A 23851-nucleotide genomic window follows, 5' to 3' on the forward strand; every position below is an offset into this window, starting at 1 on the left:
TTGCCTTTGGCTCAGGTCATGATCCTGGGGTCCTGGGATCGAACCCTAGCATGGCTCCCTGCTCAGCAGGGAATCTGCTTTTCCCACTCCCTGCATACTGTGCTCACTCTCTCTAGCGCTCTTGCTGTCTATCTCTCTCAAATAAATAAAATCTTTAAAATAAAATTACTATAAAGTTACAGTAATCGAGACCACGTAATACTGATGAAAGAATGCACACACATCAGTGGAACTGAACCAAGAGCCCAGAAACAGACACATACCAATACAGCCAACTGATCTGTGACAGAGGTGGAAAGGCAATTCAAGGAGAAAGAACAGCCCTTTCAACGAATAGTATTGGAACAGCTTTATATCAACAGGCATACATATGAACGTCAACCTACATTTTTCACCTTGCAAAAAAACTAACTCAAAAGGGATTTTTAGATCTAAATGTAAAATACAAAACTATAATTCTTAGAAGAAAACACGGGGAAAAAACCTTCATGACCTGAGATTAATTCTTAGATATGACACCTGAAGCACGATCCATGAGAAAAAAACCGACAAACCAAATCTCATCAAAACAAAAAACTTGTTCTGCAAAAGGCACTGTGAAAGAGAATGCAAACAGAATGAGTTAAAATATTTACAAGTCATGTATCTGACAAAGGTCTTCTATCCAAAGTATCTGAAGAATTCTCAAAATTCAACATAAGATAAATTGTCGGGGCACCTGGGTGGCTCAGTCGGTGAAGCATCTGCCTTCAGCTCAGGTCACGATCCCAGGGTCCTGGGATAGAGGCCCGCATCGGGCTCCCTGCTCTGAGGGGAGCCTGCTTTTCTCTCTCCCTGCTGCTCCCCCTGCTTATGCATGCACTCTCCCGCTCTCTCTCTCTCTCTCATAAATAAATAAAATACGTAAATACATAAATAAATAAATAAATAAATAAAATCTTAAAAAAAAAAAAAAAACCCACGACATGAATGAATCTCGAGTGCATTACACTGAGTGACAATCTCAAAAGGTTACATACTCCGTGATTCCATTTTTACGGCATTCTGGAATCGACGAAACTACAGTGATGGAGAACAGATGAATGGCTGTCAAGGGTTGGGTGTGACTACAAGGAGAATGAAACTTTTGTGGGTTGGTGAAACTGTTGTGTCCTAACTGCGACAGTGGTTGCGTGTCTGTATATATGTGTTAAACGGTCACAGAACTGTACACCAAAAAAGCCCATGTACTGTATGTTAATTGAAAAAACAGAACACGTGGAGACCACCAAAATCATTGGCACGTGCGCAAACCTCCAGAGCTCAAACTTCTGTCAGCTTCCTTATGCTCTAAGAAAATGGTGTGCGCTCCCTAATTAAATATTTTCTTGCTGATTTAATTCAAAACCATAATATGACAAATTCCAAATTAGCCTTTAAGTGTTGTTTTTCCAGATTCAAATATAGAGTAAAACCCTTCAATTTTGCCATTGTCATTAAATAAAACAAATGTAATCTAAAGAAAGAAACAGATGAGGACGCCTGGATGGCTCAGTTAGTTAAGCATCTGCCTTCCGCTGGTATCAAGGTCCCAGGGTCCTGGGATCGAGTCTCGCATCGGGCTCCCTGCTCAGCAGGGAGCCTGCTTCTCCTTCTCCCTCCGCAGCCCCCCCCCCACCTGCAATCTCTCTCAAATAAATAAAATCTTTTTTAAAAAAATTAAGGGGTTCCTGGGTGGGCTCAGTCAGTTATGTGTCTACCTTCAGCTCAGGTCATGATGTCAGGGTCCTGGGATCAGTCCCGCATCAGGCTCCCCGCTCAGCAGGAGTCTGCTTCTCCCTCTCCCTCTGCAGCCCCATTCAAATAAATAAACAAAAAATCTTTTTAAAAAATCCATTAAAAAAAGAATGACACAGATCAATTTCCAAAATGGCAACCAAAAAGCAAGCCAGAGTCTACTGGACAGGGCGAACCAGAGACAGTCTGAAGCATAATGAAACATAGGCTCAGATTCTAGCTGTTTTTCTCGACACAGTGTTCCATGTTCACGTGTTCAATGTTCAGAGTGTTAATATTCAGATGGAGTATTTTCTGGAGTTATAAATATATCCAGAAGCAAGTTACAGAACTGCATGTCTAATACCCCATTTCTACAATAGGTACCCGCTAAAGGAAATTCTCTGTAGCTGAGAACCGTGTACTCGTGATTTTTACTTTTTTTTCATTTTCTGTATTTGTCTGATCTTTTACATTCTTATTTATTTATTTGAGAGAGAGAGAGAGAGAGCAAGCGCAAGCAGGGGAGAGGGGCAGAGGGAAAAGGAGATGCCAACTCCCTGCTAAGCAGGGAGCTGACACCAGGCTCGATCCCAGCACCCCCCAGATCATGACCTGAGCCGAAGGCAGAAACTTAACTGACTGCACCACCCAGGCGTCCCTGATCTTTTTTTTTTTCAACAACAGACACAAAAGACCTTTAAGATCAGAAAATAAGTTTTTCCCACTTTGGAAAACAGCATTCAAGTTAAAAATGTGGTATTTATATTACAGATCAATTTATGTATGACTTAGGACTGTGTGCTTCTTGACATAAAGGAGCTCTGTAAGCCTCATATAGTACCAGATCCCAAAAGACATGTTACCAGATGGGTGGCTGGAGAATAAAGAACAGAAATATAGAGGGCTTCTCAAGAGAAGTGGTACCTTCTCTGGTGTCTCTAAATAAAGAAGGGGGTTAGAAATCGGGTCCATGCTAAAGGTTCAGATGGAAGGAGGCCCGTGAGTGATGGTGAGCAGGCAGAATGGATCCTGACATGGGACAAAGGCAGGGGAGCAGACCCAGGGGGGGACCAGGAAATCTGGAAGAGGTATGAAGGAAGGTAGAGTTGAAGGAAGGCGTGTGATGGACAATACCAGTAGTTTCACAGGAAAAGATCTGTCTGCTGACTGATCACTCAGAGAGCTAACTATTCCGTCCCTCTCCCCTCTCCTAGGAGAAGTGATCCCAGGCTGCTCCTTGCACAGGGGAGTCATGCCAGGACCTGAGTGCGCAAGAGGGGTGGACACCTGACCCCAGGGCAGCCAGTCCACAGGCCGGCCAGGCACCTCTAATTTGGCCCGGCTGGGGAAAGCACCACCCAAATAAAGTCAGTGGGAATCAGGCCAATCAGACGCTCTCTGTAATTCAACCGCGGTCAGCAAGCTAGTGGCGGAGAGAGCAGACAGACGTGGGATGAACATTTTCAACAGCCTATCAGAACTGGGGCGCCTGGCTGGCTCAGTTGCTAGAACATGCGACTCTTGATCTCAGGGTCATGAGTTCAAGTCCCATGGTGGGTGTGGAGTTTACTTAAAAATAAATAAATAACCTATCAGAATATATTTATAATACATACAGACGTATCTCTAATGGAAAACAACACGACTGCAACTTTCCTAAATGTTCTTTCACGAATCTTCTGACCTGTAAGAGCTGCTTTCTGGGTTACGCTGTCATTTACAGAAAATACCTACACGTACACCCTGCGGAGTCGGAATGTCGTCCTGCACTATGTGCAGCCATTGAACAGCGAAACGTGGTTTGTTCCACAGGGCCTCCTACCACGGCGTTCCTTACAGCCCGAGACAGTGTTCCCACTGCAAACAAGTGAGGCGGCAAGGTTTTTAACACACTCTTCCTTGCAGTCTACTCACTTGAAAACAGTATTTGCTTCAGCCAGTTTTCTCTTCTTGGAAGCAACCAAGCAGAGCGTTCATTTTTATTAGGAAAACTATCTTCCTTTTCCACGGTATTCAACTTCCTCTAGGGTCCTTGACCAGACTTGCTCCTAGAATTCTTTCAGGTCCTTGGCTATGTGGACACAGTGCCAGATGCTGCCCTCCACAGTGGGGTCATGGCCCCTGGGACCCACCAAGTTTTTGCCCCAAGCTCTCAGGCCAAGTCAGTCCTCCGCCATAAGCCCCTGCGAGATAAAAGCCCCAGGGACAGACACCTGTCCGCAAGCACCCCAGGCAGCAGAGGATGAAGCACCTGGCAGTCTCAGGTTAGAATGGGGCCAATGTGAATCTAGGCAGAACCCAGTCCTCTTTCAGATGAGATTAGTCCACAGTCCAGTCTATGAAGGGAGGACATGGGCCCTTTGTGACCCAGGAGCCACGGGATGCCCTTGACTGGGCAGCTAGAAAGAAACACTGAGTCCCATATACTCAGCTCAAGTAAAACCCCCAAGATTCATGAGGCCCTGCTGCTTGGTCCTCCCAGGGTTCCCTCCAAGGCCTGGCTCACCTGTCCTGCAGCAAACCCAGAAGAACCCATGTGTCTGTTCCTGGCAACTGAGAGCTGACCAGCACTGCAGGGACGGGCTCAGCCTCAGGAGCGGCCCGCCCAGCCGGTCCCACAGGCAGCTCCGTGCACACACTGGAACAGAACTCCTAGAGGGGAAGTTGTATCCGGTTATCTGCACCAACCCCTACTACCCCATCACACGTCATCAACTGTTTGACAGATGCTCTGGGCGGGACTGAAAGCTTTTAATTTCAACGACATGGGAGCTCTTGTCAAAATGAGTCAGCAAATTACTTTTCTATCTGTCTTCATTCAGTCGTGTGGTATTAAACACATCATCATCCGCATACCTCACAGAGGACCACCCAGGATGGTGGGAGGCCCCGCACATGCGCGTGCTTATTAATTCAAAATAAATCTGTGTAAAATACTCTATCTGGAAAATTAAATTTCAAGTTTACATTTTTTGCTTTATTTGGTCTTATTTAAAAATACACTTTTCTATCTAGCTTAATATCACAGCTAAGCCATGTCTCAAGTATGTTTCCCAATTAAATAACGAAGACATAAGCTGCAGCATACAGTATCTTTGCGCCAATCAGAAACAGATCCCAGGCCGGCAGGGGGCCTGGCTTGGTAAGAGGACAGCAAATTAAAAATGGTGCATACGTACACACACGGGGGCTGATGAACTGGAAGAGGCAACCCTTCCTCACGGTGGACACTGCCCAGGGCCAGGACATGCGCCGTAGCAAGCACAGGGTGCGGGCTAGATCTCAGCTCCCCTCACCCTCTCAGTTAGACCTACTGTGCAGCACACAACCTGCCCAACTGTACAAAGTAGCTCTGGACAACGGAGATTTACAGCAGGATGATGAAGACTTTCTTTGTTCCTCTAGGACAATAACATTGCTGAACCTATCTGGCTAAATCCTGTATCTGGAAGGTCTAATAATGATCTGTGTGTTAAGTATTAAGAAGTTTACTGTTGCAGTTGGTTAAGTGACCGACTCTTGGTTTCAGCTCAGGTCGTGATCTCAGGGTGATGAGATTAAGCCCCACACTGGCCTCGTGCTCAGCTCATGGAGTCTGCTTGAGATTCTCTCTCCCTCTGCCCCTCCCACTCGTGCACTCTCTCTCTCTCTCGCTCAAATAAATAAATCTTTAAAAAGAAAGAAGAAAGAGAGAGAGAGAGAGAGAGAGGAAGGAAGGGAGGGAGGGAGGGAGGGAGGGAGGGACACACGTAGTGTAAGCTGGTGTCCCATCACAGGACATCACAGGACACCAACCAGGACAAGGAAAACCCGTGATGGGCATGGAAGGATAGGAAGAGGGGTAGGAGATGGGCATGGAAGGGTAGGAAGAGGGGTAGGAGAAAGGAGACAGGGAAAAGGATACAGAACCCAGCCTGACGCCAGCCCACTCCCTGCTGGGGTACCTTCCGGCTGGGCAGGGGGCCGGAGTGCCCTTGCAGGATCAGTGTGTTACTGTGGGAGAACAAGGAGCTTCCAGCCAGGGTGAGGCGGCAGATCTAGGTCCAGGGAACCTGAAATGGGAGAGTGACTCAACTAGCACCTGGCCGGATGAGCCAGGGCCCGTCGGCACGAAGGGTAACAGCCAGCACTCGCCAAGTGCTTCTCTCAGCCCCTTTCCACTCAACCTCATGCCAACCCTGTGGCGGCAGGTGACCCTCCTACCCGTATTCCTTGTCCTTCCGGCCTGACTCAGGCCCCTGAAGACCAGGCTGAGGACGGAAGGGCATGGCCCTGAGTGTAGGTGATCAAGATCTATTTCTGTGAAGGAAAGCGACCAGGGAAAAATGAGAGAACGACGGAGAAATCCAGAGTGGGGTCCAGAAAGCCATGACCGCTGCTCTTCGGCGACCAACAGCGCAGCTGGAGGAGCAGAGGACAAACGAAAGGGACAAACGAAACTGGGGGGCCTAACGTGCATGAGGTAGATAAAAATCCAGCCCCCACAGGCCTCTCTCCAGCTATCCCACGTGTCAGAATACATTGGGAAAGATTCTGAAATGGACCCAGTGGGTTATCGAGTATCTTCAATGCAAGAACGGGCCTTGTTAGAACGTAACTTTCCAAGTTATCTGATCCTATGGGATTTGTGCCTTCTGTGGCCTTTGAGATATTCTGCAACTCCATTAAGCTGTACAAAACTGATACGCAGTGCAAACAGACAAGTAAATTAATGGTCTGGTGGAGAGACAGGTGATCCCCCTTAAAGCCAAAGTCACATCTATTTAAAATTCATTTCATGGTATGTGTGTATGTGTGTGCAAACTCAAATTTTCCTTTGAACGGGTTGTAATCTTATAGGTTGAATCTTACTGGTTCCCTCGTTTATTAATAAAATTTTTTATATTTGTACAAGACTTGTGATTTTATCCTTTAAAAATTATCTTTTAAGACCCATAAACAAGCTAAGGTCCAAACGGATGCCAATATTGTGTGGTAGGTGTTCTACGAAGGGAAAAACAGGTTCCAGAGGTCAACAATTCTTGGAACCCCAAAACTCTCAAGGGCTGGCTCTGGCGAACAGGAGGACAATCTAGCCTCAATTTTGACCTCTCTACCTCTCTTCCACCAGCAAGCGGTCTCCAGCTTCCTCGTACCTTTCTCTGGCTCTGATCTTAGGAATTCTTAAATTTCAGCGGCCATCCAAGGAGCTAAAAGAGAAGAACTGAGAGGCTCCCCTTTATAATGAAACCAGCACCTCTCCAGCCTCTCACAGATGTGACCCCTTCGCTGTGGAAGAAATGGGAGCCGGAAGGGCTCTCAAGGCTGGCAGACCTACCAGGCACGTGCTGACCGAAGAGGGGAAACAGAAATGGACTAAATCCCTATAGGATGGGAAGGACGAATGATGTTGGAACAAGGCTCAAAACCTGCCTAGTGGTTGTAGAAACACGCATGAGGGGGGTTCGGGGTGTGGTCTCTGAAGGTTGGCTGCTTAGCTCCCCACCTCATAACCGTGGGGACCGCGGGCCAGTTAGTGGTATCAGAAAGCCTGTTTTCTCATCTGTAAAGCACCTGCCTCGTAGGGCTGCTGTGGGCATTAAATGAGAGAACATCACACGTGTAACACTCAGCCATCAGGCACACAGTAAATGCGCAGTAAATGTTAGCTTCGATAGTATTCTCACTGAGAATGAAATGAATATAAAATGAAATCAAAACAAGGACTATAATAAAACATAACTGGCACCTACTTATAAATCCCACTTGTCACATCCTTTCCACTCCCACTGCTGAAAGATCAACTGGGCTTCATTTCTCACCTGAATTACTCAACGTCTCCTATCACCCGGGGTGTTCTCATCTCATCCACCTCAAAACCACCCCTCACCCCCTCTAACCCGGCGACAGCCAAGAGAAATATGAGAACCACGTAAGTGATTTTACATTTTTTAAGAGACAGATTTTTAAAAAGTAAAAAGAAACAGGTAGAATTTTCCTAGTATATTTACCCAGTTATATCCAAAGTATTATTTCAACATGTGATTACTATAAAAAATTGAGATATTTCACATTTTCTTTTCCTCAGCTTCAAAATCTAGCATGTATGTTATACCTACATACATCTCAATTAGTACTACCCACATCGCAAGCAGCCTCAGCTCCAAATGCTCCCCATCTCTTTCAGAAAATCCAAATTCATTGGCCTAACCAGTCGGGCCCTTTCCAACCTGGGTCCTCCTCCCCTTCCATACCTCTGCCTGGGCTCACCCTTCCTGCTTACCTGCCCCCCTTTGCTGGGATGGCCCCCAGCTCCCAGCACCTGTTATACTTCTCCTCCACAGGACACACCACACCTTATGCCAGCCCCTGGCCATTCAACACTCAACTCGCGAGGCGCCCCTTTCCCACAAGGGCTTCCTTGCCGAGCTGTCCCCGGCTTCCAGGAGAGTGCCCTTGCCGCTGGTGATAAGAACAGTTTGTGTGCTTTTCCACTCCACACCAAACCCTCACTCCCAAGCCGACTGTGAGCCCATCCGAGGCAAGGACTTTTGTCCTGTTTATGTGTAACAGCTGACCCAGACGAGGGTTTCAAGCACATACGGGTACAGGTTGTTTTTTTTTAAGGGGAGACTACGTTAGAACTTTTACCATTTAACTATGAGAAACAAACTGAGGACTTCAGAGGGGAGGGGGGCGGGGGAATGGGATAGACCGGTGATGGGTAGTAAAGAGGGCACGTATTGCATGGTGCACTGGGTGTTATACAGAACTAATGAATCATTGAGCCTTACACTGGAAACCGGGGATGTACTGTATGGTGACTAACATAATATAATAAAAAATCATTAAGAGGGAGTTTCAAGCAGACTCCCACCGAAAAAAAAAAAAAAAAAAAAGAACTTTTACCATTTAGCTACCGATCTTGATCTAACTCTGAAGTCACTCAGCCAACTCTTACAGTATACACGTGTACAGGGTTTGGACCGAACATGGCTGAGACAAAGCAGGCAAGCTAAAGAGCAACTACCGCTGGGACAGCCGTTGTTCCTGGGGCTTGGGGTGTGTGAGTGTGTGTGTGTGTGTGTGAGTGTGTGTGTGTGTGTGTGTGTGAGGTTTTTTGTGGGTTTTTTTGGCACAAAAATCTTTTAGCCTTAAACTGTTTTTCATAGCTGTGCTGGAATAAATGGGAAACCACAAAAATGAAGGCTTCCACTGCGCCAGTCATCAAATTGTAGTGGGAAGAAAGAAGCCATCCAAAGCTATCCACATCTGATTGAACTCTAAACATTTTAAGTGTTTATTAACCCATATAATTCCCAAATTTAACCAATCATTTGAAATGCTCAGAGACAACATGCTGGGTTTCAGTATTTCCTCCAGCCCCCTCCAGCCTCCAGACGATCGAGGCCTCCCTTTCCAGGGCCCCCTGGAACTGCTATTTTATTTTCATCAGAGCTTTATAACGACAACCATGAGGACCCTCAGCCTCAAGCTTAGTTGAGACTTTTTCTTTACACACGTGAAGTGTCTGCTCTGAGGGCTCTGAAGAGATGCTGGCTTGGCAGATCCTGAGCGATCCTCTCTCTCAGAAAGCAGACAACTTCGATAATAATCAGAGAATCCCTGGTTTTCGTCTTATACATCCCTAAGCAAGAGGCTTGGCGAGGTCTCTTACGGTTTCCCCTCCTTGTACAAAAATCTGCCTTCTAAGCAAAAGCTTCTGTTTCCTAGTAGCAGTAGATACCCTTTTAAAACTCACAGTTTAAAAAAAGAAAAAAGAATTACAGTGGCATTTTGTTTCCATACTTTTCTCCCCAGTATTTTCCATTCAGAACCGAGTCCAGAAGCTTATTTATAAGGACACAAATAAAGGTTATTTTTCCCTTACAGATCCTATGTTTTCAAATAGTTTGACTTTACAAACTACCTTAAGCAATACTCCCTTGTTTTTCTCTCTTTTATTAAACAGATATGCGTGTTCAACTGGCTGACCAGTGTCTCACTATGTGCCAGGCACTGTTTTAGACCCTGGGGACAGAGCGAGAAACTTAACACACGACACCTCTGCTCTCACAGAGTTGAGTTCTGGTCGGGTGGTAAAAGCTACGAAGAAAAATTACGCGGGGAGAGGGGATCAAGAGTAGGGATGGGGGGTGTCCTACTTTACACAGGGTGGTCAGGGAAGGTCTCTGTTGAGCCGAAGAGAAGAACAAAGTGCTGAAGAACAGAGCCAAGTGACATTTTTTGGGAAGAGGGCAGGGAGCGGAGGACGCAAGAATACATCTCTAATGCAAAGACTCTGAGGCAGGAGTATGTTACTCTAAATGTCAATCAAAGCTTCCGATCAACATAAAATCATCAGTACCGTAAAATTTCAGCCAAAAAAGAAATTGGCCTGGGTACTATTTAATGCAGTTATATTAGTCTCTTTGAAATATAATTAGTCCCTAGCCCCACAGTCTCTCAATCTCCCATTTCTACATTAATAAACTCTAGGGCTCCCGGGGTACCCCCCCTCTGAAAACCAGTGACAGACCCCACCATCTAATGTCTGGAGACAAGACCACACACGAGAGGCGCTGAGATGAACACTGGACCCCACTTAGAGTGAGAATTTTTCACACAAAAATCTTCCCCATCAAGAAGTTAAACTGCTTAAAAACAAAGCAAGATTTCCCAAAGGAGGTGTTGCTTTCTAAATTCTGTACCCTTCCACTCATCTGTCCCTTCCCCGGCCAGCTGCAGGCCTGCTCCCAGCCCTGGACCACTTTGAACAGAGCCTTTGAAAGTTTAAATTGGCTTTCCGCCACCACGCAAGATGCCGAGGCCATCCCTTTGTCTGGGGGTGCCTTGTTCTCTCATTCTCTACCTCTCCCGGTCTATGCTTCTTCCTCCTGGGCTCTCTGAAGTCCCACCTCGCTAACAAATCCAAACCCCGGCTCATCTCGCCCTGCTTTTCACTTCTCGTGCGCGCACACACAGCCTGGCCCCCCTGGGATAACCTTATTTTCCAAACAACAGTATCAGGACACATTGTCAGTACATGGGTACTTGTTACGTGAATCACTATCATTTCAACGCTTGGAATATTTCATAATTTAAAGTAGTATCATTTTTTTTTTAAACTTCAGAGGCACTTGTGTATCATCTGATGAGCCAGCACAGCACATTGGGACCATCTGGGAAATTCAGAATCTGTGATCACAGTCACGGGCCTTCGACTACAACTCTATTCTCTAACAAACAACTTGGTTTTCCACAGAAACCGGACATGATCCTACAAAAGGATCTGAAGCTACCTCCAGCAACGAGGAGACAGAGGCAGTGACAGCAGCTGCGGGTGGAGGCCAGAATGCTGGCTTTCCCAGGTCACTGCAGGAGCTCACGGAGCCAGCAGGACCACCGTACAAAACAACCAGCCTCAGCTGCCACCCAGAGCTCAGCCCTTTGTGGAGGGGACCCCAAATGTGCCGCAGCTCAGGTATCGCCAGAACTCCCTCTGGGCTGGAAGGATCCCTCTCTTGGGCACCCAAGTAGGCATCCATTTTACCCGGAGGGAGAAGCATCGTGGCTTGGGAGCGCACATACACGCCCCATCTGACCCCTCTAAGCACCCTCTGAAGTGCCCTGACCTGGGAAAGGCTCTTACCGCTTTCCAACGATGAAAAACGGCCCTCCTCCCGGGCTGTCAAGGAAGAACTGGTTCTGCCCTGTGACTCTGGAGAAGCCGGAAGGCCTTACTGAGATCACCGTTCCCCACTGGTAAGGACTGGAGGGTAAGCACAATGGAGAACTGGAAAAAGCGGAGACTTTCAGGCATATGGTAGAGAAATGCTGACCAAGTCCATAATTTTTTTAATGCTCAAAAATTTAATGATACTGCCCTCTGATCTAGTAAAAAGCATTCCTTAAAATGTAACAAAAAATAGTAACAAATCAAAAGAAGAGTGCGGGACATTTACCAAGCATTCTTCTTGATAGCAAAAAACTGGAAACCATGATCCTACTGAGCCTCTGAAAGAGATAAACTCCAAACATCCTTTCATTTGCTCTGTCATACTGAAGTTTCTTTTTTTCCTCATTTCCTATATGTCACAATTTTTTTAAACGGAGATATAATTGACATTTAACAATTTATTAGTTTCAGGTGTACAACATGATTCCTTATTTGCTTATATTGGGAAATGATTACCACAATAACTAGTTAATATGTGTTATCATCCACAGCTATACAGTTTCTTTTCCTGTGATGAAAACTCTTAAGATCTACACCCTTACAACTTTCAAATATGCAATACGGGATTATCAGTGATAGCCACCACGCTACAGCACATTACAACCCCATATAATGCTTTAACTAATAGAATGAGGGCAAATTCCTCTCAAAAAGAAATGTTCCCTTTAGCAAATACATTAAATAAATCAAATGTCTGCTATCATGCAGAATGCTTTTTTTTTTTTTTTTTTTTTTTTTTAACAGGAAAAGCTACTGAAAGAATGTTTAAGCTTTAAGTTTCTTCAAGAGTTCTGTGTTGTCTGGGGCACCTGGGTGGCTCAGTTGTTAAGCGTCTGCCTTCTGCTCAGGGCCTGATCCCAGAGTCCTGGGATCCAGCCTGCATCGAGCTCCCTGCTGGGAGCCTGCTTCCTCCTCTCCCACTTCCCCTATTTGTGTTCCCTCTCTAGCTGGCTGTCTCTCTCTCTCTGTCAAATGAATGAATGAATGAATGAATGAATGAATGAATGAATGAATAAAAAAATAAAGAGTTCTGGGGCGCCTGGGTAGCGCAGTCGTTAAAGCGTCTGCCTTCGGCTCAGGGCGTGATCGTGGCATTCCAGGATCGAGTCCCGCATCAGGCTCCTCCGCTGGGAGCCTGCTTCTTCCTCTCCCACTCCCCCTGCTGTGTTCTCTCGCTGTCTCTCTGTCACATAAATAAATAAAATCTTTAAAAATAAATAAATAAATAAAGAGTTCTGTGTTGTCTAAATCATTCTCCCCAAGGGCCTCCAAATTACAAAATAAGTCAAAGTAAGTCAAAGGTTATGGTCAGTATATTGGCTTTCTGGCTAATGCATGTTAAGGGAGAGCTAATAACAGCAAACGTTTTAGTAATTTTTGAATAGACGATATTTGCATGTGGCATACCATTCAAAAAGTATAAGAAGTCATAGAGTAAAACTAAGTCTCCCTTCCACTCTGGCCCTCAACCACCAGTTTCCCAACTTGTGTCATTTTAGAGATATTCTATAGGGCCAACGGGTTTGTAACACATTGTATGTGAGGCACTTTGCTCGGGATTTTGTACGCTAGCCTCATCAGTACAGGTAGTACTATCATGAGACCCAATTTGTAAGTGAAGAGACCTGCTTGTGGCGTGAAATAAACAAGAAACTGGCCAAGCAACTCATATTCTCAGAACCTGTCCCATCTTCCCATACACACACACACACAACCCTAAACAAAGTGACTTGATGTTATGTTGTTCCCTGTCCCCTGAATACTCTCCCACCAACCTTTACCATCCCTTTGCCTGGCTAATTTGACTTTCCATATAAACTTCACAATCAGGGGCACCTGGCTGGCTCAGTCAGTAGAGTATCCTACTCTTGATTTCAAGGCTGTGGGTTTGAGCCCCACACTGGGTGTAGAGATTACTTAAAAAAATAAAATCCTTTAAAAAACCCCAAAACTTTAGAATCAGTTTGTCCCCATCTAAAAAAATCTTTTTTTTAAAGATTTTACTTATTTATTTGACAGAGACAGCAAGAGAGGGAACACAAGCAGGGGGAGTGTGAGGGAGAAGCAGGTTTCCCCCTGAGCTGAGGCTCAATCCCAGGACCCTGGGATCACGACCTGAGCTGAAGGCAGACGCTTAACAATTGAGCCACCCAGGCGCCCCTCTATCTAAAAAAATCTTGCAAGTAATTTGGGATTGTGTTAAACCTACAATTTTTGGAGAATATTAAACCTATACTGAGTCTTCTAAACCATGAACATAGTTTATCTGTCCACTTATTTAAGGTGTCTTTAATTTCCTTCTTCAGCGTTTTGTAATTTTCAGTGTGCAGATCCTGTACATATTTCATTAGATTTATACTTAAGTATTCCATTCCTTTCAGAGCTATTGTAACTGTCAGGGTTTCTTTGTTTGTTTTTTCCTGTTTCTAAGATTTATTGCTTTTATTGCTAGGCTATAGAAATACTGATTTTTGTGCGTTGACCTTGTATTTTATAACTGTGCTAACTCACTTACTAGTTCTAGGAGCTTTATCTAGAGATTCCCATGGATTGTCTACACAGACAATCATGCCATTTGCAAACAGGGACAGTTATTCTTTCTTTCCGATCTGTATACCTTCCATTTATTTTTCCTGCACTGGTTAGCCATACCAGTACAATGCTGAGTATCAGCGCTGAGAGTAGAGATCATTGCTTTGTTCCCCACCTTAGGGGGAAAACTTTAATTTTCACCACTAATTATGTTAGCTGTAGATTTTTGGTAGATGACCTTTTTTGGGTTGAGGAAGTTCCCTTCTCTTCCTAGTTGGTGGGCAGCATTTATCATGAATGAATGTTGAATTCTGTGAAATGTTTTTTTTCTGCAGCCATTGACATAATCATGTGTTTTTTGTAATTTAAGCTGTTCATATGGTGGATTACATCTATTGACTTTGGAAAACTGAAGCAGTCTTTTATACCTGGGATAAATCACAACTGGTGGTGGTGTACTATTCTTTTTACATAATATCGCTGGATTTGATTTCCTAGTATTTTGTGGAGGATTTCTGAGTCTGTGTTCATGAGAACCACTGGTTTGTAGAATTCTTTTCTTGAACTGTCTTTGTCTGGCTTTATAAAATGGATCTGTACTTACACTTTCCTGAGGTCTGGGATGATAATTTTACTATTTTGAACACCATAAAAGTTAAGAGTGGTTTTAACTTTGCTTTTCTGTTAGAATTAATTTGATTTTAAGTCTTTAGCCAGGAAGACAACTTCCAAAGATAACAATAATTTCCTAAGTGAAAAATGAGACTGTTTTAACAAGGAGCCACTTTAAGGTAGATCTGAGAATCCAATGCAGTGAAACCCACTACTTCACCCACAGGCCCTGTCACATCGCCTCACAGAGCAGGAATGGCGAGGGGCTGTGCCCAGCTAGCTTGAAATAAAAAGCTGACAAGGTTTCCATCAAGTAAAAGATATGTTATTACTCAACCCTGAAATGTAAATACTCACATTTGCCTTTGAATTACCTAAGAAAGCACCTATCAGACATTGACTTCTTAGTTCTCACAATTCCTAAAATGCTAGGTCATTACTAACCACATTACACTATCGAGGAAGCAAGGGTTAAGGATAGGGTTAAGAGATTTCAAGATCAGCAGAACTAAAATCTGAACTTAAACACCTCATATCACCCAACTTGATTATAAAAAGTTCTAAAATAACGGCAATGCAGTGTCAGAAAGTCGATCAGGCATGGGAGAGGCTTAAAAGGATCCGAGGCAAAAGAGCTTCCTGAGAGGGCTTTTTAGAACTGAAATACCTAGTTGCTCAGTTAAGCGTCTGCCTTCGGCTCAGGTCATGATCCCAGGGTCCTGGGATTGAGCCCCATGTCAGGCTCCCCGCTCAGCGGGGAGTCTGCTTCTCCCTCCCACCCCCAGTGCTCATGCCCTCTCTCTCTCTCTCAAATAAATAAACAAATAGAATCTTAAAAAGAAAAAAGTGAACTGATATTTTTAATGGAATGTTTTTGATAGTAAAACTAATCTGAAATATGAAAATTGATCAGTGTATTTTCATAGATTAGATTTTTTTAAAGGTTTTATTTATTTATTTATTTCAGAAAGAGAGTGTGTGTGCAAGCATGAGCAGGGGAAGGGACAGAGGGAGAAGCAGACTCCCCGCTGGGCAGGGAGCCAAACGATGTGGGGTTCAATGCCAGGCCCCCAGGGACCGAAGGCAAATGCTTACCCAACCGAGCCATGCAGGCGCCCCTATAGATTAAATTTTTAAAAATGAAACTTAAACCTATCTCTTAGTTGGGGAAAATGTCTCGCGGTTATATAAAACAATAAAAATGTACTTTTTGTGTGTGGAAAAAGACTTAGCTTAAACTATTGATTTAAATATTTCCTTCTTTCTTGCGAATGTCGATTCTGTGACTGCTTATTGGTTTTTAGCTCCCAAAAATCATTTAATGAAATAGTTAATGTAGGCCTTTTTCTTTTTTTTCATCGGCTTGGGTGAGAGCAGAGTTTTGCTCTTGGGTTGGGGGCGGGGTTGGTTGGGGAAGGCATACTGTCATTTATACCGTAATTGAGGACAGGGTCAGAAGACAGGTCCTGGACCCACCAAGACTTTCTGAATAATAACAAGAGCAGGCATTGTTTAGTGAGAGAATACTCTACTGCTGTTACCCCCATTTTATGGATGAGGAAATTGAGGGGCACAGGTTGTGACTCATTCAAGGTCACATGGCTGCTGGGCGGTAGTGCTGGGATTGGAACCCTGCAGCAGTCTGGTTTCCGAGTGCGCTCTTTACTGCCTCCTGAACACGTCATTCTGAGCTGCACAGAGCAGGCGACCTTGAGTCCAAGGACATTTCTGTGGTTTTTGGCCAGCCTGGTGATGGCTGGGGTGACTTTTGCATGCTTAAGAGACTCAGAAGGGTTTCAATTTCTCAGTGGCCGTTGTGCAGGTGTGCAGTTTCTGTGTGGGGTCCTGCCCCTCACCCAACAGATCTGTCCACTCCTCTCAAGGAGGGGATGGGTCATCTCAAAAGTGCCAAGAGAGTCAGCATTTCAGTTCTTTTTTTTTTTTTTTTTTTAAGTAAAGATGTTATTTATTTGAGAGAGAGAGAGAGCATGAGCATGAGTGGGGAGGGCAGAGGTTTTAAAGTTTCTTTAAAGACAGGAAATAATAATTAGCAACAATGATATCTATCTTTATCACACACTGACTAAGCTAGATGCTAATTTCTACATCACCTCATTCTCTTAATCTTTTTAGGAGGCACAGGCTCCTTTTACAGAAAAACCTGGGCCTTGAGGTTGAGTATTCATGGTTCCGAAAAAGAACTGACTGCTAGCACCTGTGTGAGGCTTTAATATTAAAATGATATAGAGGGGCACCTGGGTGGCTCAGTCAGTTAAGCGTCTGCCTTCGGCTCAGGGTGTGATCCCAGGATCCAGGCCTGCAGTGGGCTCCCTGCTCAGTGGGGAGCCTCCTTCACCCTCTCCCTCTGCCACTCCCCCTGCTTGTGCTCTCACTCCACTTGAATGGATGAATAAATGAATAAATAAAATATTTAAAAAAACAAAAAATAAAATAAAATGATATAGAAAAGTAAATTCAGGGACGCCTGGGTGGCTCAGTCGTCAAGCGTCTGCCTTTGGCTCAGGGCGTAATCCCAGAGTCCTGGGATCAAGCCCCGCATCGGGCTTCCTGCTCTGCTGGGAGCCTCCTTCTTCCTCTCCCACTCCCCCTGCTTGTGTTCCCTTTCTCACTGGCTGTCTCTCTCTGAGAAAGGAGAAAGGAGAAAGGAAAAAGGAAAAAGGAAAAAGGAAAGGAAAGGAAAAGAGAAAGAGGAAAGAGGAAAAAGGAAAAAGGAAAGGAAGAAAGAAAAGAAAGGAAGAAAGAAAGAAAAAGAAAAGTAAACTCAGGGAGTGGCTGTCAGTTAAGTGTCTGCCTTTGCTCAGGTCTTGATCCCAGGGTTCTGGGATCCAGGCCCACCTCTGGTTCCTGCTCAGTAAGGAGTCTGCTTCTGCTTCTCCCCTCCCTCTCTGCCGGCTCATGCTGTCTCCCTCTCTCTTGCTCACTTTTTCTCTCAAATAAATAAATAAAATCTTAAAAAAGAAAAAAGGTTAAGTCTGAAACTTGAATGTGCATGTGAGTCACCAGGGGAATCCTGTTAAACTGCAAATTATGATTCAGAAGGTCTAGGGTAAGCTCTCTGATTCTGCATTTCCAACAAGCTCTCCGAGGCTGGCAATGCTGCTGTTCTATGGACCACACTGGGAGTAGCAAGGATCGCTACAGGTTGCAAGAGGCCACAAACCACAAAAAGCGTCCATTAAAAACTAAAATGAAAAGTCAGATTTTTATGCACCCCAATGTTCATAGCAGCATTGTCCACAATAGCTAAATTGTGGAAGGAGCCGAGATGCCCTTCAACAGATGACTGAATTAAGAAGTTGTGGTCCATATATACAATGGAATATTACTCAGCTATCAGAAAGAACAAATTCTCAACATTTGCTGCAACATGGACGGCACTGGAGGAGATAATGCTAAGTGAAATAAGTCAAGCAGAGAAAGACAATTATCATATGATTTCTCTCATCTATGGAACATAAGAACTAGGAAGATCGGTAGGGGAAGAAAGGGATAAAGAAAGGGGGGGTAATCAGAAGGGGGAATGAAACATGAGAGACTATGGACTCTGGGAAACAAACTGAGGGCCTCAGAGGGGAGGGGGGTGGGGGAATGGGATAGACCGGTCGGTGATGGGTAGTGAGGAGGGCACGTATTGCATGGTGCACTGGGCGTTATACGCAACTAATGAATCATCGAGCCTTACATCGGAAACCGGGGATGTACTGTATGGTGACTAACATAATCTAATTAAAAAAAACATTAAAAAAGAAAAAAAGAAAAGTCAGATTTTTCTCAAAAACAATACATTAACCTTAATATAAGCTCTAATATAAGAATTATAACATCCATTATTTCCTGATGGGATTCTGAACTTTGTAACATCTTAAAAATATCTTCATAATGACTTCTTATTTAAAGCTAGAGTCCAATTTCTAGGAGCTTTGTGGGGGTTCCCCCCCCTAAAAAAACCCTGACTTGCTATCAAGACTGAGAAGCCAAGTACATCGAAGACTGTTTCAAGTTGCCATACCCTTCAAGCAGGCCCCTTTCTTTCACTCACCCACACATCCTCTTGCTGCTTAAATTCAAACATTAGACAAAATGGCAGAGTTACGCGAAATTTTAGGGGTGGGCCCCCAAGTTTTTCCAGATGAAAAGCAAATTTCTACAACAAAACAGCACCTGACCAAAGGTGATGACAAATACCACCGGCTTTCATTTCTGGCCTCAGGTGACAAAATTCCAGCAGTGAGATGGCAATTAGCACTTTATACAAACTACTGATTTTCATTCTTTTACCAGATCCTTTGAGTGGCAAGGTCTCTTTTTGAAAGTCCACAGAATAAACAAAGCGAAGTACTTAACAAGGCCCTATTCTCCACCTGGGTCCAAGTTCACGCCCTGCTCTTTTTTACTCATTTCTCATTATCTGTGCTGTGCTCAAACATTGGCTAGCTGCCTCTTTTTAAAGGCAGTATACACCACCCTCCTCCCTGCCCCACCCCCTCCATTCTCTTTGCTAACAGCAATGTCTAACTACAGAACCAACACATCCTTGAGAACATTCCAGCTTACCGGATAAGGTCAGTTTAAAATTCTAGATAGGAATAACCTATTCCATTTGTTTTTCTTTAGAGCCCTTTAAAAATTTCCCCTGGCAATCAGCAGAACAAGCCGGGGAGAGTGAAAATAGTCTATGATTCTGCAATTTACAAACACTGAGACCTTTATTTAAAGGGTGTCCATATTTTATATTATTCCCAACGGATGTTTATCTATGTACTCAAGTAAGCATAAGCCCAGCGTTTGGAAGAAACAAAATGTACATACATTGCAGCTCCATGCAAATGGCTTCTCTGGCTGAGAAGGCTATAAAGTTTTGCTGCCGGGCCTCAGAGGAAGGCCTACCTGTGACAGGGAATATGGGGACACATTTTTTTTCTGAACTGGAGCATGCCTTGTCCACAAGAGAGCTAAGCAACTGCCCAGAGAGGCCTGTTACAAAACCATAAACGAGGGGCAGAGCTGGCAGGCCCCTGCCCTGAATACCTTGGAAGCTGAAAATAAGAATTCTGAGAAACGAGCTCTACTATCGACAAGTCTGACAGAAAGTTCTCTTTTCTGTTGCCTCCAGAACTGGCTGCCCTCCTCGAGTGATTTAACTCTGGGTACCACTTGGGCAATGCCAACCACCGTGCTGGGGCGCAGGATTCATGGATGCTGGTTGGGTCTTCTAGGTTAATTAGGGGGAATCAAACCTCTGCGGTATAAACTGGAGAGCTTGGGGGGCAGATCTGGGCACCCCCACTGCATCCAGGCTACATGCCTCCATTCAACAAACATTTACCGAGTGTCTACCGTATGCCCTGCACCCTGCTAGCTGCGGAGGAGGAAACCAAGCCACAGTCCTCAGTGGTGGAAGCAGACACAGAGAAGAGCCTTCAGGGGAGGCGGAGGTTGTGCGGGCCCCGAAAACCTGCCACGAATTGCTGTGACCAGTAGTCACCCAGGGCACTGCATGACTTCCACGCCGGGCTTCGCTGACCACCAAGCCCAATAATGAAAAAGGCTCGCGACGGCGAAGGCGGGAGTGAACAGGTAGGCCCGGAGGGCAGGTGTTCAGGTAGGAGGCGCACAGCTGAGGCGGCAGGACTGGAGAGGGCAGGGTCCCCAGGGAAGGTGGGAGGGCGGCCCAGGACGCCGCGAGGAAGAGAGGGCGCGAGGAGCTGAGGGTCCGGCCCCGGGAGGCGAGTGCGCGGCGGCTGCCAGCCAGGCCTGCGCCCCCGAAGTGGGAGCGGGGAGGGAAGGCTCCCCGGCTAGGCCGCCCGCCCGCACCTGGGGCCCCGCCCGGCACCTACCACTTGGGCGACCTTGAGGCAGCCGAAGGTGCCGCGCAGGTAGTCGGGGTCGCAGCGCAGGCCGGCCAGCCCGCGGCGCTGGCTCACCGGCTCGGTGGTGGGCTGGTACGGGCTGCTGGCGCCCGAGATCATGGAGGTGCTCGAGGCCTCGCCCTCGAAGCCGTCCAGCTCCTCGCCGCTCCGCATGCTGCCGCCCGGCCCGGGCCGCCTCGCGCGGCCGGCCCCCGGCGCCGGGAGCTGGCGGGCTCAGCGGGGCCGCCGCATCGCCGCCGCCGCCTGCCTGACCGCCCGCGGCCCGCCCCGCCGCCGCCGCCGCCGCCTCCCCTGCGCCCGTCGCCCGGCTGCAGCTGCAGCTCGGTCCGCTCGGGATCGGCTCCCGCCGCCTCGGCAGCGGAAAGGGAGGGAGGCGGGAGCAGGCGGAGAGGGAAGGAGGCGGGAGCCGGCGCGGCGGGTCGGGAGGGGGCGGAGCGAGTGCCCACCCGCCGGCCGCTCGGCGGCGCTCCGCGACTGGGGCGAGACGGAGGCTGCAGCCCGCGCCTAGGGGCCTCGGGGGGCGGAGCCTCGGAGGGCGGGGCGGGGCGGGGCGCCGTCTTCTCGGACCCCGCCCTCACCTGCCTGTGCGCAGGGGCCGGAGGGGCCGCTCCAAGTCCTGCGATCCTCGCGTGCGGGGGCGGGGCCTGTGGGAGCAGAGAGGAAAGAGGGCTGCGGGGACCGTCAAAGTGGCCCTAGAGTACACAGAGTTCCTTTCCCAGGGCGCTGCCTTAGTTTCTCCTCTGCAGAAAGTGGGGTCCTCTGCAGGTAGGCTGGTAGACTTCACGGTGAAGACCAAGATGTGCTGCTGCGAACGGTGTTTGGTCCAGGGTGGGTCGGACCAGAGGAGGCTAAGGGCCTGGGTCCCCACACTGGGCGTCTTGCAACGAACCAGAACTGAAGCCAGACGGAGCGCGGCGGGAGTGAAAGAATGAGTGAGGGGTCGCTCAGCACGAGGTCTGCAGAACAGACACGATAAATACTTGTAACTCCCAGTGTAAGTTCTAGAATCACCTGCCTGACCGTAGAGGGGCGCTAGTACATTGTAGACCCTCGGTAAGCAACGTTAGTTGCCTCTCAGCTGAAAGGATTTTGCAGTCTCTGTCTAATCGTCAAGTCAGGTTAAACACAGATTTTTGCTCTGACGGGCATTAATTAGGGACCAATTTGCAATTCAAGTGTGAAGGCTAATTTTAAGCTTAAGTAAAACACTGACTTTCTAAGAATTGTTGCTTTGGTACTGAACTCTTACACACCAGAAATATTGAGAGCTTCCCATGCTCCAGGCGGTAAAAAGACGCTTGAAGAAGGTATTATTCCCATTTTACAGAAGGGTAGATTAAGGCTCAAGAGTGATAGTAGCTTGTCCCCAGCGACACAATTCCGTGGTGAGCGGAACCCAGGTTCCAACTTTTCACCACGCAATATTGCCTAATATATAATGTAGATAGGCTGGTGAACTCCAAGCAGAGATACAGTAAACACCATAAGTTAAAAAGATTTCCACTTAAAGGGCTTTCATCTTTAGGTTACCAAAGATGGGAAAGACAATTATCTCTAATACTCTATTCAACCAAGAAATCCGTATTGTGCACTTACTGTGTGCTAAGAAATATACTAGGATCTGGAGATAGACTGTCAGGTAAAGATGACGGGTTGGATGTAGGCTTTGGCCTCTGTTGTCTCCCAAAATCCCAGTAAAATGACAGTGATGGGGAGGGTTTTTTTGGGGGGGGGGGCATAAAACCACTGGGACAAAGAATGAGAGACAAGGGCAACAAAGTGTTGGAAACAGAATAGCAAATGGGCAAGTGATAACTGACTTAGCAGATCCAAGAAAGCTAAACCCTAAACTGGCACAGGGAAGAGCTGAACTACAACCTAGCTTATATCACAGGACAGAAGGCTCCGGAACGGGCAGCACCAAGCCCATGTAGGAGTGGATCACTAGGCACAGTGGAGGGCAGGGGTACCATACTGAAAAGTATGTATTTGTGTGTTTCTGTGTATCTGTGTCTGTGTGTATCTCCTTAGATGCTAAATAATATGAAAGCAAAAAAATTAAAAATTCAATAGAAGAATTAAAGGAAATCTTATGGGAAGTAGAGCAAAAAGACAAAGAAATGGGAAATGAGAGAAAAGTAAAGGAATATTCCAAGAGAATAATAGTAAGACTTTCATAAAGTTAAAACCAAGAAAAAAGAGGGAAGAAACCATAAAATAATAATTCAATAACATTTTCCAGAACCAAAGGACATGACTTTTGGACAGTGCCCAGGGCAGTGAATGAACATGGACTTGCACCCAGGCCCATGGGACTGGCAAGGAGAAGATTCTCAAGGTTACAGAGAGGAACACAGGAGGTATCACTATAAAGAATTGGGAATCAGAAAGGCATCAGACTTTTCTACAGCAACTTTGGGAGCTACAAGGAAATGAAGCAAAGCCTTCCACATCCTGGGGAAAAATGATCCCCACCTTGAAATCTGGTTCTGTCTGGAGTATCAGTCAAGTCTGGGAGTTGATGTCTCTTTCATACATGCGGAGACTCCCCTTGTCCTTTTCTCAGGAGACTGCTGGAGGACACCGCCAGAACAGGGATTTAAACCAAGGAAACAAATGACGCGGCATCCAGGAAAGGGTGGGTGCAGCCTGGAGAGAGGTGGTGAGGATCCCAGGGTGAGGGAGGCAGAGGCCTCGATGCCACAGGGCTGGGAGTCACCCAGCCTGGACTGGAGCAGCCAGAGACTCTGAGAGACTTCTTCAAGATGAAATTCATATGCTGAATATACAGAAAGAGAGATACATCGTTTTGGGAAAGTTTTGAGATAAGTTAGCATTAAATGCATAGAGAACTAAGCAAAAATCCATATATACTTATTAACTGCAGGGAAAATAAAACGAGGCATAGAAAAGAAGTATGGTAAATCTCAAGGCTCAGCTGTCAATATTTGCATAACTGTAAATTATTAGCATACATTAGTAAACAAAGAATGCTGATATAACCAGAAGTAAGTAACTGTAGCAAAAGGAAAGGAAAGAGGGACAGGATGTGTGCAGGTGTGATAGTGAGAAGGGGAGGGTATGCAAGAGATCTAAATACTCCTCATCTATCATGAGAGATCAGGAGATGCTTAAAACTGAAAAATCAAGAGGAAGCAGTATACGCATGCTAATTAAAAACATAAAGATAAGTACAAAAACAATCAGTTAAAAATTTCCAAGTGTTGCCTATGGGGAACAGGAAATTTAATGAGGATTATAGGCCTTCTAGAACTATCTGATACTCTCAACTATGTGAGCATATAATTTAAAAATAAAAGGCAACCTGGGGCTCCTGGTT

At 46.0% G+C, this 23851-nt stretch overlaps 1 protein-coding gene across 1 annotated transcript in view; it reads right to left on the reverse strand.

Annotated features, from left to right (window-relative positions):
- The window catches only part of CMTM4 (CKLF like MARVEL transmembrane domain containing 4), a 65031-nt gene extending 44367 nt beyond the window's left edge, over positions 1 to 20664 (reverse strand). The window contains exon 1 of the mRNA XM_040633401.1: positions 20479 to 20664. Within this exon, the coding sequence (XP_040489335.1) occupies positions 20479 to 20664 (186 nt within the window). The remainder of the gene's footprint in view (positions 1 to 20478) is intronic.
- Between the last annotated feature and the right edge of the window lie 3187 nt (positions 20665 to 23851).

This window comes from Ursus maritimus, unplaced genomic scaffold, assembly GCF_017311325.1.
Source record: "Ursus maritimus isolate PB19 unplaced genomic scaffold, ASM1731132v1 scaffold_19, whole genome shotgun sequence".
NCBI classification, from domain to species: domain Eukaryota; kingdom Metazoa; phylum Chordata; class Mammalia; order Carnivora; family Ursidae; genus Ursus; species Ursus maritimus.